The sequence below is a fragment of the Gobius niger genome (assembly GCF_951799975.1).
Source record: "Gobius niger genome assembly, chromosome: 15".
NCBI classification, from domain to species: domain Eukaryota; kingdom Metazoa; phylum Chordata; class Actinopteri; order Gobiiformes; family Gobiidae; genus Gobius; species Gobius niger.
Window position 1 is genome coordinate 13807540 of NC_136866.1, and position 13663 is coordinate 13821202.

Genomic DNA, 13663 nt, shown 5'->3' on the forward strand with positions numbered 1-13663 from the left:
TTGGCCCTGACCCAGACTTCGCAAAAAGAGCAGGACAGTATCTGTGGTGGAGCGTACCAGATCTGGTGAAGGAAGTGTTGAGACTCTGGAAGTGCTTCCACTCTCGCGTGGGGTCGTAGTGTCTGAGAAGCTCCTCTGTGCTCAAGTCTCTGGTCCCATGTGTCGCTCTAAGTCCACACAAACACAAAAACTATGATAAGTCACAAAATCATATAGTGGACTGGATCATCAGATTGTAAATTGCGAGTCGTAAACTGGAATATTGCAGAAATTGTATATTTCAAAAATAAATATAAATAAATAAATAAATAAATAAATAAATAAATAAATATATAAATATATATATATATATATATATATATATATTTATTAACTACAACTACAGACCATAATTCTTTGCTTTGTGTCTAAAACGGCCAGTAATTACAGTGATATTAACTATTTCCCATATGACAGCAAAAAGGAAAATTCGACCAATTCGTTTGGTGGAATTTTGCTATATTACATGGTGTTTTAATGAGAAAATCTTAAATGAAAATTCACAAATGTTGAACCCAATCAAGACATAAACTCTACCCATTGCCATCTTGACATTGAGCTCCAAGAGAAAAGCGATATATCAGCTCAATAATTGCAACTTTCTCACTGTTACCGTAATGTTGTCACCTAGGGCAAACATCACTAGAGCAAATTAAATGTTATAAAATCATTACATACAGTATTACTGAGAAGAGCTATTAGTGCAGAAAACACTCAATTTGTGGTTTGTTAAATATAAATACTTTGTCTTTGGCCATTTTTTTAATGTTTTGATGCATTTCTGACCCAACAGGTCTGCAACCAGAGGGTACACTGAACAAAAATATTTTATTAATGTTTATTAATTTCAATGCCTAAAATGCAAACAAATCATTTGCATCAGTGATTGGCTTACTGGTCTAACACAAAGACCCATTTTAAGTCTGTGGGAAAGCTGTTAGCATGACGTCAATATGGCGCAGACAAAGCCAAATGCTCTGTGTTACTATGGGTTACATATCAGTGTGTTACATAAATACATTAGTACATGAGTGCATGAATCAGAATTGAAGCAAAATGAATTTTACCCAATATACATTAAATATAATAGGCTGATAAAATACAGTGATGTCACTTGTAGCCGTAACCTAATAGTCTGCTTCAGTGTTTCTCAAACTGTGGCACCAGTACCACTGGTCACACTTGATGGTTCTCATTGCTTCGACAGGGCAACAACTGATTCTATACAGCTGAAGAACTGAAATGTGTTTGCACAAACCTTAGAACAGTTCCATCTTCAGCCAACTTCACGAGGCTCCCATCCTCCAGGTCCACCACAAGGCCTTTGAAACTGAATGACATGAATAACAAACGGACATCAGTGCCACATGAGGGGGACATTTCAGAACTTTATGACGAGATCTTGCAAATTTCTCGGTTTAATTATACTATTTTGACAAAGCAAGATTGTTTGTATTAGAACAAAAATGGAAAACCTTAAGCCATACTGCATAGCATTACACCCAAGAGTAAAATATGGACAGTTAGTTACTTGCAGGTGTTTTTTATTTATAAAAAATACTTCAAAAAACAGTATTTACTGTGAGCGGGCCTGCTTCCCCTCAGACCTGCTTCAAAACTCTGCAGAGCAGAGAACTTTAATGGAGGTAATGTTTGCCTCCATTAAAGTGCTGCTGCTTTCTTTAACGACAGGTAACTACACAATAGGCTAAAGCTAAAGTTTACGTCCTCTTCCATGCTTTCCTTTGATGGCACAGGAGCATCTTTGGTATCGTATCCATGTCTATCGCGGTGTTACGACAATTTAGTTGATAATATAGCCTGCAATGTTCTGCAGTGTGGCTTGAACAAACAATAAACCAGAATCAAAACAAGGTTTATGGAGAATTAAGAACTTGCGATATTGGGTTCAATCTGATATTTTGTATTTGCCCATTAACAACTAGTCTGCAGTAAGTTTCAAGTGGCTACAGTGAATGATAAACAGACCAGAAGTCCCAGGTTGCAGGGGTCAGCTCCAGCAGTTCCTTGTCATAGCCTTTGTGTTCCACGAGATACCTAGTAAAGCTCTCATAGATCAGCTGTACAAAACAAGAAAGATGCAGGGAAAATGATTCACCAGGAAGAACACAAGTCATTAAATACAATTAACCCTGCACACTCTTGACTCAAAAAGCAAGAGTGAGGCCATATATGTCTTTGTACACGAATGTTGGAGTGTTCCTTTCTGATATGTGTGGCAGTTGACACCACAACACATGAAAAGACAGATCAGCAAACATCGGGGGGAGAGAGAAGTTAAAGTCTATGTCTTAAAGCAGGGCTTAGTTTAATCTCCCGTTTGAGAGAACGCATAGGCTACTATTCTCTCAATTCTCTGAGGTATAGGATATGGGAAATATTTTGAAGGAACGGGAAATTTGAGATGATATAATAGTGTTAGTGGGTATGTTCCAGTAACCCGTTTCCCCCACATCTTTAACACTAGTCCTAAAGTGCTTCAGTAATTACAGTATAAGTTCAAAGTAAAAATTTACCATCAGTGCAGGGCTGCTGGATAGGTTATTAGGCTGTAACCTTAATTGCACAGATCAGAATTATCCAAAAAGAAATGTCAACAATGTAAGGAATAGAGGGGGTGGCCTCGTGGGACAGAGGATACAGAATATTCATGTTCATCTTAGTATTGTGTAACAAAAGACTAATATAACTGAAATAGAGCTAGACTATGTTGTTTTCAGAATAGAGATAGACCAAGATCTCACAGACGTCCAGGAGCTGGGCCTGGCTTCTAGTGAACATATGGTTACTTTAATTTACATAAATTAGACACACTAGACACAATTCTACACTGTCACTCAAAATGACACGCTCTCACAGTGAGCTCCATTTGATACAGAGCACACAGCACGTGTAATAGCCAATGCTCCAATCAATGCTTCAGCTCAAATCCAGCGTTATGTGTATCACCATGAACACTCAGTGCACTACGGCTTCGCCACTGACATGGGCCTCTGAGGCTCGTGCATCACGACCTGCTACCCCAGCTTCTAAGAAGCCTCTGTGGGTTATAGACAAACGGTGCACACGAGCCTCACACAGTAACATGCACTACAGTACAGACCCAGGTTCGTGTAGCATCCGCGGTCCAGATGTGTCCATCAGGACTGGTGCACGGTGCGCACACGCCCCCTGCACTGCCCACTCACCCTGGAGGTCTCCTTCAGATGGTACCGGCACAACGTGTGGTCCAAGTCGAAGCCGATCACGTCGCAGTCGGAGAGACAGAAGTAGTCGCCCATTATCGCAGATGCAACCCAATAACGAACATGCAACCACTACTGCAACCCCGCGCTGTCAATGTCACAGAGCTGACGGAGCGCTGGCACTGCGGTCAGAGCCTGTGCTGTCCGGCCGAGGATCACTCTGGGGCTGGGGGCTGCGGGTTAATGGATCAGTGCAGTTTTGTGTGCGATAGACCACAGCTAAAGCTCCATACGACGCACCAGCAAAACGCATGTGCGGTGTGTGTATGTGTGTGCGCGCGCGCCACAGAGCAGTAGCTGTGAGGCGCGGTGCCACTGTGCTTCCGGGTAGGAGACCGTAATGTCTGATGTAAATGAGCACATGTCGTGTGCGCGCAACACGGTATTGTCAGGGCCGGTGTAAAACAGTTAGAGTAGACCAGTTAATCATTAACCATTAATCTTTCTTTCTTTCTTTCTTTCTTTCTTTCTTTCTTTCTTTCTTTCTTTCTTTCTTTCTTTCTTTCTTTCTTTCTTTCTTTCTTTCTTTCTTTCTTTCTTTCTTTCTTTCTTTCTTTCTTTCTTTCTTTCTTTCTTTCTTTCTTTCTTTCTTTCTTTCTTTCTTTCTTTCTTTCTTTCTTTCTTTCTTTCTTTCTTTCTTTCTTTCTTTCTTTCTTTCTTTCTTTCTTTCTTTCTTTCTTTCTTTCTTTCTTTCTTTCTTTCTTTCTAAGGCAAAAACAGCTACTGTAGCCAAATGGAGGATGAAGTGTATGCTCGGCCAAGTGTCCACCAGATGTCGCCACAGCCCTCTCTCAAGGTCGCGCGCAGCGGTTCCTCATTCCTCTCAGGTGGCGCTGATTGGCCCAGGTGATTGGACTGCACCTGTGCACTTATATCACTCAAACAAACAAGGGGATCGTTCACACCAGGCGGACGGGACAGGCCGATGCGCACCGAGACTGAGCGCAACAGGCCGCTGTGATTTCCTCACAATGACCAGCTTTGATTGACCTGAACCATGGAGTTTCAGAAAAGTCTATCCGCGTGCTGGGATCGCTTCCTATCCTGTTTTCGAAAACCTGCCCAGTCCGACACTCCGGATGGACCCAGAAAGAAGACTGAACCCAATGCCGATGTGTTCGTCAATCCGGGCGCTGAAGAGGACTTTCCAAAGTACAACCCGCGGCAACTACAGTCCGCCCCGCCTCAGCAGCTCAGAGCGGCGGGGCCCGCGCGGAACATGTACGTGGCCCTTTATGACTACTCGGCCCGGACGGTGGATGATCTGAGCTTTAACACCGGGGACTCGTTGGAGGTGATCACCAAGGACGCGGGGCAGTGGTGGTTCGCCAGAGCGGCCAACGGGGTCTCGGCCAATAGAAAGGGCTACATTCCTGCCAATTATGTGGCCCCTGTGGAGAGCATCGATGCGGAACTGTGAGTATATCGACCCTTTCCTCGTTCCCCAAAAAACTTTACTTTAAGCCTACTAAGATGGACAACAATTTGGCTCTAAGGTTTTTTTTATGATTATGCTATGGTAGTTCTGTCAAATGGCCTCTTCACCGTGACTAACTTTTTATCTCTCGAAATAGCCAAAATAGTTGGGCTCCAGTGTAATGTTATTGTTCAGTGGTAACGTAAGTAGTGACCCAAATAATGACTCTGTAAAATAAAAACACAAAAGGTAAATGTACCACCCCTTCCTTCCCCACTGATTTATTTTCGTATTGACTTTTTCCTTATGGTTCACAAGCACTTTAAATTGATGTTGAATATTATTATTTTTTGGCTGAAACCTTTTAACTATAGTTTCCATGGTTTGACATTTTTTCTGATGTTTATTCCTTCACTTCCTTATTGGAATCTGGCAGGAAGTGACATATGTAGAGGTAGAAAGTAAAAAAGTATTCATTAAATTACAAATACAAAACAATTAAAACCTGTTGTATGCAATTTTACTTACTAAAAAGTACTGTGACAAACACCGAGAAGATGTAGGCAGTTACTTCTGATGCACAGTCCTGTTAAGTAAACGGGCCTAAAAATGGATTGGATATTTTGCTAGACTTGTACAAATGAAAATGTTTGAAACCACAAGCGGTGAATATAGAAATCACTTAAGAATACTCCTAGTTCGCAATCGGTTTGTGTTCATGATTGCACTGAACCAGGAAATGAGAAGGCGGGTTAATAATTCCGGTAAGGAATGACTTCTGTGTGTGAGCGATGAGAGGCCAAGTTTAGATCAGGCCTGTTTGCTGACACCCTTACGGACATCCTCATGACAAATTACTTCCTTAAAGAGAATCACCTGCTATAATTGTATCGTGTTAGGTCCCAATTAGTGTGAATTTGTATAAGGATTTGTTAATGTAAGGTAAATATAAACATGTTTGGTGAAATAAAATCATCTCATGTCTTGGCCTTCTAAAACGACAACATTATAACTTTGAGCAACATCTAGATTTTTCACTTTGCACGTCCTCCCCTTGTGTCCGAGTCCTCCAGCTTTCTCATCAACACAAACCATGCACAATAGGTTCAGATCTATTTATTATAAATCTATGAATTGCAGAGGGAAAATGGGGACTATAAACGTATCCACTTATCGCTTGGACTTTTCACCTCTGACCCTGCCTGCCCTGACTGAACACTGACCTCATGACTGGCCTATCCCAACTGGTTGGACAGGTTTGTGCTGGGCTCATTTGATAGCGCTGGCCAATTGTAGAACTATTTCAATTTAAAGGTATGCAATGTGTCCAAAAGGTTTAATAAAATATAGTTGCGACGCACGTCTCTACTGTCACCTTTAGTGCAGTACCAAACTCTGCAGGCTTTACAGAGATATTGCAGTCAATAGGACACTGTGATGGAGCGGGTCATAGTGTTTGGCATGAGTCACCTGGCTGTCACATTGAAAGTTACCTGCTGGGCCTGTTCTTCAGTCAGGTCATGTCTTAGTTTTCCTGTCATCTTAATAGCTCTGATTAACTATTGTTGTTGTTCGGGTTTCGGTAGTTTCCTGATGTTGAAGTGAAACTTGCTCGCATCCATCACATGTTTTGTAGACTCTTTAGCACAACATGTCCTCTGTTGTGAAACAATACTACATTTTCAGTGCAGTGTCTTCTCACATTTGGGTCATAGTTATGGTGACCCCTTTTTGCACCCATGCTGGCAGTGGTGAAATAATGGACATGCAGACATCTCAGAAAGTACTCGGGGATTTTGTTTTGTTTTTTTACTCATGATGCTGTTAAAAGGGAAAGAGTGACTGTCTTCAATATGTGAACATATAGTTACATAATTGTTACGGGCCCCAAGCTGTGGGGCTGACGTAGCAGTGATTGTTGCAATCTGTGCGTCTGTAAAATAATAAAAAAAAGGTAGAGACAATGAACACACGAGTGCTGCCGTTTACGTCCAGATTGCGTTTTCTTTTTACTCGTTTGTCAACAACAGGTGCGATACAGTGAATTTATCACTTTTCTCTATGCACAAGCTTAAACATTTTCTCACAGGTAACCTTTGGATCCAACTCATTTTACCACATTTAGAGAAAAATATGCATATGATAATTACAGGATGATCAACTGTTTTGTTTTTGCTTTGCTAAACTTAGCTGCACTAAAGTGGGTTTGCACTAAAATACATCGCTATTATCTTTAATCAGGACTCAAAAATACTACAGCTTAACAAAAACAAAATGCCGTATCCTTTTACATTCTTTTGAACAAATTTACTACACCTGAAATGAGACACAGCTATTGCTGGCTTTACTATATTAATTAGCTTACTGTACTCAGAGCCTAAGTAGCTGCTAGATGTGAGCCACACAAATGGCAGTAAAACAAAACGCATCACCAAACTCCTAAAAAACAGAGTCGGCGATGGCTATGCTAAACCCCGCACGAACTACCGAGCGCGGGAGTCCCACTGCCACTCTCAGATATTGACAGATAAAACTCCCCATTTATCCCTCGAAACGGCCCACAAAGTAAAGAGCAGTTTCACATACTAGTAGATAATCGTGTAAAGACCATACAATATATTTGTGGTTATGGTTCACCGTGTACTGACCTGTAAAATAATAAAAAAAAGGTAGAGACAATGAACACACGAGTGCTGCCGTTTACGTCCAGATTGCGTTTGAGGCAAAACAGGAAGTTCAACGCTATTGCCACCTGGGGCAACACCTTACGAACAAAGGTTCCACTCTAATGTTCCCTTCCCTTATAAAATCAGGACAGTACCATAATATCTGTATACTTAGTCTTAGCTTAAATTGCTATAAAATAAAATCTTTTCAAATTACCTAATAAATAAAAACAATGTGGTCACATACTTTTAGGTGTACCACATAATGTTTGTCATGACACATGTGACGGGAAACCAGAAGTGTGCATTTTGACTATAGGCTATTGCGTGCATATTTTGTGCAGTTATGCAATTAAGTTGTCATAGTCAATAGTTGTTTGTTTTGCGAAATGAATGTATGCATTTTTAACTTGCATAATATGTTCAAAATACAATGTTCTTTCACAGACAAAATATTGCGCTTTAAAATATGAGATTGCGAAGTAAACTGTCACAATAAAACACATTTTAACTACATGTACATAATTGTTCCTAAAATGCATTTGCTTTTTGCAGTCAAATGGTAATAGAATAGAACTGGACAATTCAACACGATCTAGCAGCCACTTGTAAAATGTTATTGTTTAGGTAATGTACAATATCACAAATATTGTCCATTCCAGTTTGTGTAAGAAACTTTCTAAGCTGGTTTAGTATTGTAGATATTTCTCTAGTTAATTGTCCAGACTGATTAGAATATAATTGCTGAATACTGTTCTTTTTTTTTTTTTTTTTTTTTTTTAAATCACATCAGTGAACTCTCTATGAAATGTTTCGCAAAAAATTTAGTTTTTCAGATCATTATAAGCCTTTTCTCTGTATACCTATGAGAGTTTACAGTGGGTGGGTGTGCTTTGCAGGTGGTATTTCCCGGACACCAAGAGACTTGATGCAGAGAAGATGCTTCTGGCTGAAGGAAATCTCCAAGGCGCCTTCCTCATTCGGAACTGTGAAAGTCAGAAAGGAGAACTGTCCCTCTCAGGTAAACCCATCACTAGCTCTATGGAAGAGTTTGCGGTTTGCCCCTTAAGTTGAACAGTTTTTTTGAGGTCTTGAGGAAACTCTGAGTGAAATTTGAAACCCATAGTTCCAGCTCCTGACCTGCTGGAGTGAACCAGCACAAGCCTTCATTTCAAGGCAGTGCCTGGTAAACATTACACCATGCCGCTCATTCCTTTGTTGGTGATGCACAGAATTCCAGGAATGATCCATTTCTCAATAGAGCACAAATGCTGAGTTGTTTCTCTTCAGTTTACTACAGTTTCATGCTGTCTTTTTGATCCAAATTGTTTCCATGAAGTAATCGTGACGCGTTGTTTTCCAATGTGCCAGACTGATTGATTGTTTGATAAGAGACTTCAGTGAGCTGAGTGTTGTTAAAGGCCGGATGACTCTTCACTGATCTTTCACCTGTTTCCATTGCTTTACTTTTCAATCAAATTTGTCCTTTTCAATAACAATTGGCTATTTGATCCTTCACCATTGAGTCTCCTAAAGTTAAATGTATTCTGTCTCGTAGTGCTGGACAGCGGCAGGGTGAAACACTACAAACTGAGAAAACTGGAGAATGGCCAGTACTACGTGTCCAGGACCAAATCGTTCGACACAATAAAGGAGCTGGTGGAATGGTACTCCCTTCAGGCGGATGGGCTGTGTGTTCGACTGGGAGAACCTTGTCTTAAGGTCTGCAAATCCAAATGGGTTCAATTCAGTTTGAGGTTTTACACTGTCAATTGCAATAAAGTCCAAATGGTCATTTAAATAATCACTGTAGGACATTTTTGCAGTGCCAATTCTTTAACGTTTACTTAAAGGGACTATACTGTGTTTAGAAAAGTTTAAAATAATGTATTTTCCTCCCCCTACATGTTCCAGCCATGTCTTAATGTGTAGAATGAGCCCAGACCTAGTGGCCAAAACTGCCTCTAAAATCCTGCACTGTCACTCAAAAAGGTGTTGATTCAGGTCTGAAGTGCCGTCATGCACAAGCTTAATATAGAAACTGCAGTTACGCATAAGGCCTGAGATGGCAGTAGTCAGTATATAATCACAAACTTGCATTTAGCCCCTTTAACGTAAACAATATTATACATGTTAATCTGCTATCTGCTCAGGGATGTGGACAGTAAACTGAATCTTTATTTTAATATTTAAATCGCAAAGTTAATGCCATACTTTCCAGAAAAATGCGTATTAATCAAAAATTGTGCTGCCCTGTGGTTAATGAATATATATATATATATAAGACTGTCTTTTGGTAGAGATCTGAAGGTTGATGTTGTCTGTCCAGCTGGAGGCTCCTCCGACATTTGGCCTGTCCTACAACACGGTGGACACGTGGGAGATCCCACGCAGCTCCATAAAGCTGGGCAGGAAGCTGGGGGCGGGACAGTTTGGAGAGGTGTACGAAGGCCTGTGGAACGACACGACCGCAGTGGCTGTGAAGACGCTTAAACCAGGTAAACAAATGTAGAAGGCTTATTTTACCTTTCTCCTTTTATAGTAAAAGATAATGATAAAATAACTCTATATTGGTTTAAGAAATGTAGTAAACTGTATGCAGTGCCATGTACAGAAGAAGTATGCCAATCTCTCCCGGTCATCTTTCATCCACCACCACCATTCACTCGCGTGTGCATACAAGCAAGGAGGGTTAAGTGTCGTACACAAGGACACAATGATTTTATTTCACTTATGCTTTAGCAATTCATTCAACTTATGCTTTAGCAATTCATTCAACTTGTATGTTTTGGTTTAGACATGATTTACTTCTAGTGTAGACATAACTCTGTTTTAGACTTGGTTTAGTCATTTGGTCTGAGCATGGTGGTACTAGGAAGGTCAAATATTTAGTGAGGTAATACTTGGTGTACCGCCTTATATGTACTGTGTACACTCATCTGTACTGTGTACACACATCTGTACTAAACAAATGGCATGACTGTAAACCTGTCTCATAACGGTTTAAATTTGACAGGCCTGTACAGTATATCTAAACATTAGATAAACAGAAATTGACCTGCGTACCATTTTCTGCTCTGGGCTTTTAGTCAGCTTTACTGTTTGGTAGTGTATAGCCTTATCTTGCTTATGACGCCAGGCTCCATGGACACGGAGGACTTCCTGAGAGAGGCTCAGTTCATGAAGAGGCTGCGACATGCCAAACTGATCCAGCTGTACGCCGTGTGCACCATGGAGGAGCCCATCTTCATCATCACAGAGCTCATGAGGCACGGCAGTCTGCTGGAGTACTTGCAGAGTAAGGCCACGCCTCGATACAATATCGGACAGTGTAGATAACGCCACAGTAAAACACATACTGAACTTTGAAGTGTAGGAGCTGCTCATTCAACTAAATGTCACTGTGATTACAAAGAGTTGAGTGGAAGAACCAGGAAACAACGGCTTCTATGTTTACTGACCTCCTGAAAGCTAAAAGTTATTTTATGCTGTAATATTAATGCTTTTATATTTTTGTAAATCATCCAAATGATTAAAATGTTAAGTGAAACTGTGACAAATGAAGTCTTTATATTTCTGTTCAGTGGATAAAGGCAGCACCCTGGGCCTCTCAGACCAGGTTGAGATGGCAGCGCAGGTGGCGTCAGGAATGGCTTACCTGGAACAGCAGAACTACATCCACAGAGACCTGGCAGCGCGGAACGTGCTGGTGGGGGAGAACAACGTCTGCAAAGTGGCAGACTTCGGCCTGGCCCGAGTCTTCATGGTGAGAAAATACTCTAGATCAGGGAGAAGTGGACACACACAAAATATTAAATGTGGGTGGCAGGCCCCTCGAGTCCAAATCCGTGGGTCCCATAAATGCTTCAAAACATGCAAAATATTGGAAGATATTGAGTGTTTTCTGCACCTGTACTCCTTCTGCAATAAACATGTGTTTCTATTAGTTCAGTTGATCATTTTGGGAACCTCTGCTCTCGTCTGCACTCCAGACAACTTTGCTTTGGTTCAATGCTATGTCATGTGAAATTTGGCACTTGGTGACAGTGACAGTCCCGGGATTAGGTTCCTGGTGCCCTCTGCTGGCAATGGTAATGTGTATTATTTTTGAATGACACGTAGTCGACATGCCAACTGATGATGTATTGTCCAGGAAATGTGAAATTCTCAATGTTATTGCCCAATTAAAGCGTAAAGTATGGAACTTTGAACCTATGAAATGCTTGTCTCACAGTAATGAGCACACAGACCAGTTTGTCACCATGTCGCTTGTTGTTTTTACACCTTGCGCCGTGTGAATGTCATGTGATCGTTCAATAAACTGTATAACACAGACCAATTGTTTCACGTTGCAGAAGGAGAATGAAAATGTGTATGAAGCAAAGGAGGGCGGCAAGTTTCCCGTGAAGTGGACCGCCCCTGAGGCCATCCAAGACAACATATTCAGCATCAAGTCAGACGTCTGGTCCTTTGGCATTCTGCTCTATGAGATCATGACATTCGGCCAAACGCCTTATCAAGGTATAGCATCTTAAATTTTTCGTTCACTTTTTTGAAATTTTGTTTTGGAGTGTAATCCGTGTCTCTTTATGGTTGCATTCCTTCAGCCATGACCAACTACCAGGTGGTGCAGAAAGTCCTGGAAGGCTACAGGATGCCCGCCCCACTAAACTGCCCCAAAGTCTTTTACGGGATCATGTCCGACTGCTGGAAGAAGGAGCCCCAGGACAGACCCACCTTCGAGACCCTGCAGTGGAAACTAGAGGACTTCTTTGACCTGGATACCATCTCGTATGACGACGCCAACCGCTATTAGACTTTGAACAGGAGATTTTTACATTTAAAGGACAAAATGTGATCTCTTTTTCCCGCATATGAAGGATAACTGCTATGATTCAATAGACTGAGTAGCTGCTCCGTGTATGTTGCAGCTCATCCAAGCGCCTCTTGGCGGTCAGTCTTCTCCCGAGACTGACCAGCCCCTCTTCTAACTGCTTTACTGGAGTCTGGAACCCTGCACTCCCACACCGTTGAACTCTGAGGTTTGGAGGGCTGTCTGATGGGTACGCTATAGCAATTCCACTGCCTTATTCCATGCACACACGTACACGTGACATCAAATCTTTGGATCTATTCAAAGTGCTGTGACGTCTGTTTTGTTTGTTCATACATTTTCCCTCAAGCTCTTTCTGCAGCCCTATGTAACCAATAACGGCTCTAGATGCAACCTCAATTGGAGCGTCACTACTACGACTGTCGCCCATTCTGATACTGCACCAATGTCAGAGAGGCAACAGTTTGTGTTAATGGGAGGCGAGGGAAAGGGGGACTTATAGGGACGGAGATGATTTGCAACAAAATATATTTCATGTTCTCCTGACTGGGAAGACGCTTGTTGGCGCCAAGAAGAAATGTAGACAAACCGGTTTGACACCCTGCATCCTCGTCATACTTTCCACTCCAAACATGCCAAGCGAACACTGAAGCTATGCATACAGGTATGTCAAGTATTAGATATTCATTAAATGAAGAAGTGGCTCCAATAGAAGAGTTGGATGAAACGTGAAGATTGAAACTAATGCCACCAGCTTGAGTTATTGTTTGTATTGTGTGGCAAGCTCTTTAAATGTCCAAATTGCTTAGATTCTTTTGGAAATGCACTGAAGTCATTCAGTGATGACTCATTAGTTGGAGCCAGTTTAATGGAATTTTAAAAATGGAATGAGATGTTGAATAATTTTAATTTGTATCATATAACTGTACGTTTTAACCAATGCAGTGTTTGAGTTTGTACTGTACATAATTGTATATTTTAACAAAAAAAAACTATTAAATAGACATTAATTTGTGGTTAAAAGCTCTGTTGTTGGTGTACTGCATGAATATTTTGTTCTTCCAAGAGGTTCAAAGTTGTGGTCCCTATGTTAGTGAGGCTTTGGAAAAAACAAGGTACCAAAAAAGTATGGCCCCATGAAATGAAGATGCAGGATGCAAAGATTTACCAGAAGAGGGCACTGCGCCGTCATTTGATGTTGCTGATATTTTGCATGTGCAGCGCAAGACCATTAGTTAAACAAGTTCTCTTGCCTTTATGGAGCACCTTCTTGGAACACATAAGGTGGTCTACAATAAAACTTATACAGGGCTTGCAGTTGATTAGATCTACAAAAAAGTGAACCATGGTAATGGGTTATAGGATGCATTAAAGCAATAAAAACTATTCCATCAACACTGTTAGAAGGCTAAATTTAGCATTATAGTTTTCAACCCTAATG

The 13663-nt window shown here is 41.1% G+C and overlaps 2 protein-coding genes across 2 annotated transcripts in view; one reads left to right on the plus strand and one right to left on the minus strand.

Moving 5' to 3' along the window:
• The window catches only part of nt5dc1 (5'-nucleotidase domain containing 1), a 31273-nt gene extending 27630 nt beyond the window's left edge, over positions 1–3643 (minus strand). Inside the window, exons 1-4 of the mRNA XM_079572772.1 lie at positions 3249–3643; positions 2029–2120; positions 1298–1369; positions 58–167 (exon numbers count right to left, since the gene is read on the minus strand). Coding sequence (XP_079428898.1) covers positions 58–167; positions 1298–1369; positions 2029–2120; positions 3249–3341 — 367 coding nt within the window. The 5' untranslated portion in view covers positions 3342–3643. The remainder of the gene's footprint in view (positions 1–57; positions 168–1297; positions 1370–2028; positions 2121–3248) is intronic.
• A 435-nt stretch (positions 3644–4078) lies between these two features.
• frk (fyn-related Src family tyrosine kinase) lies at positions 4079–12228 on the plus strand. Its single transcript, XM_079572280.1, has 8 exons — positions 4079–4721; positions 8288–8409; positions 8947–9110; positions 9718–9886; positions 10528–10686; positions 10973–11154; positions 11744–11909; positions 11996–12228. The coding sequence occupies exons 1-8, from the start codon at positions 4303–4305 to the stop codon at positions 12202–12204; spliced, it is 1590 nt and encodes a 529-aa protein (XP_079428406.1). The 5' UTR covers positions 4079–4302; the 3' UTR covers positions 12205–12228.
• Positions 12229–13663: the final 1435 nt, after the last annotated feature.

Bases quoted from the DNA above. Each gene is read 5' to 3' on its own strand.
- frk (XM_079572280.1), top strand. From the start codon at position 4,303: ATGGAGTTTCAGAAAAGTCTATCCGCGTGCTGGGATCGCTTCCTATCC. The intron at 4,722-8,287 runs GTGAGTATATCG...TGTGCTTTGCAG, and splicing joins GAGAGCATCGATGCGGAACT to GTGGTATTTCCCGGACACCA. The intron at 11,155-11,743 runs GTGAGAAAATAC...TTCACGTTGCAG, and splicing joins GCCTGGCCCGAGTCTTCATG to AAGGAGAATGAAAATGTGTA.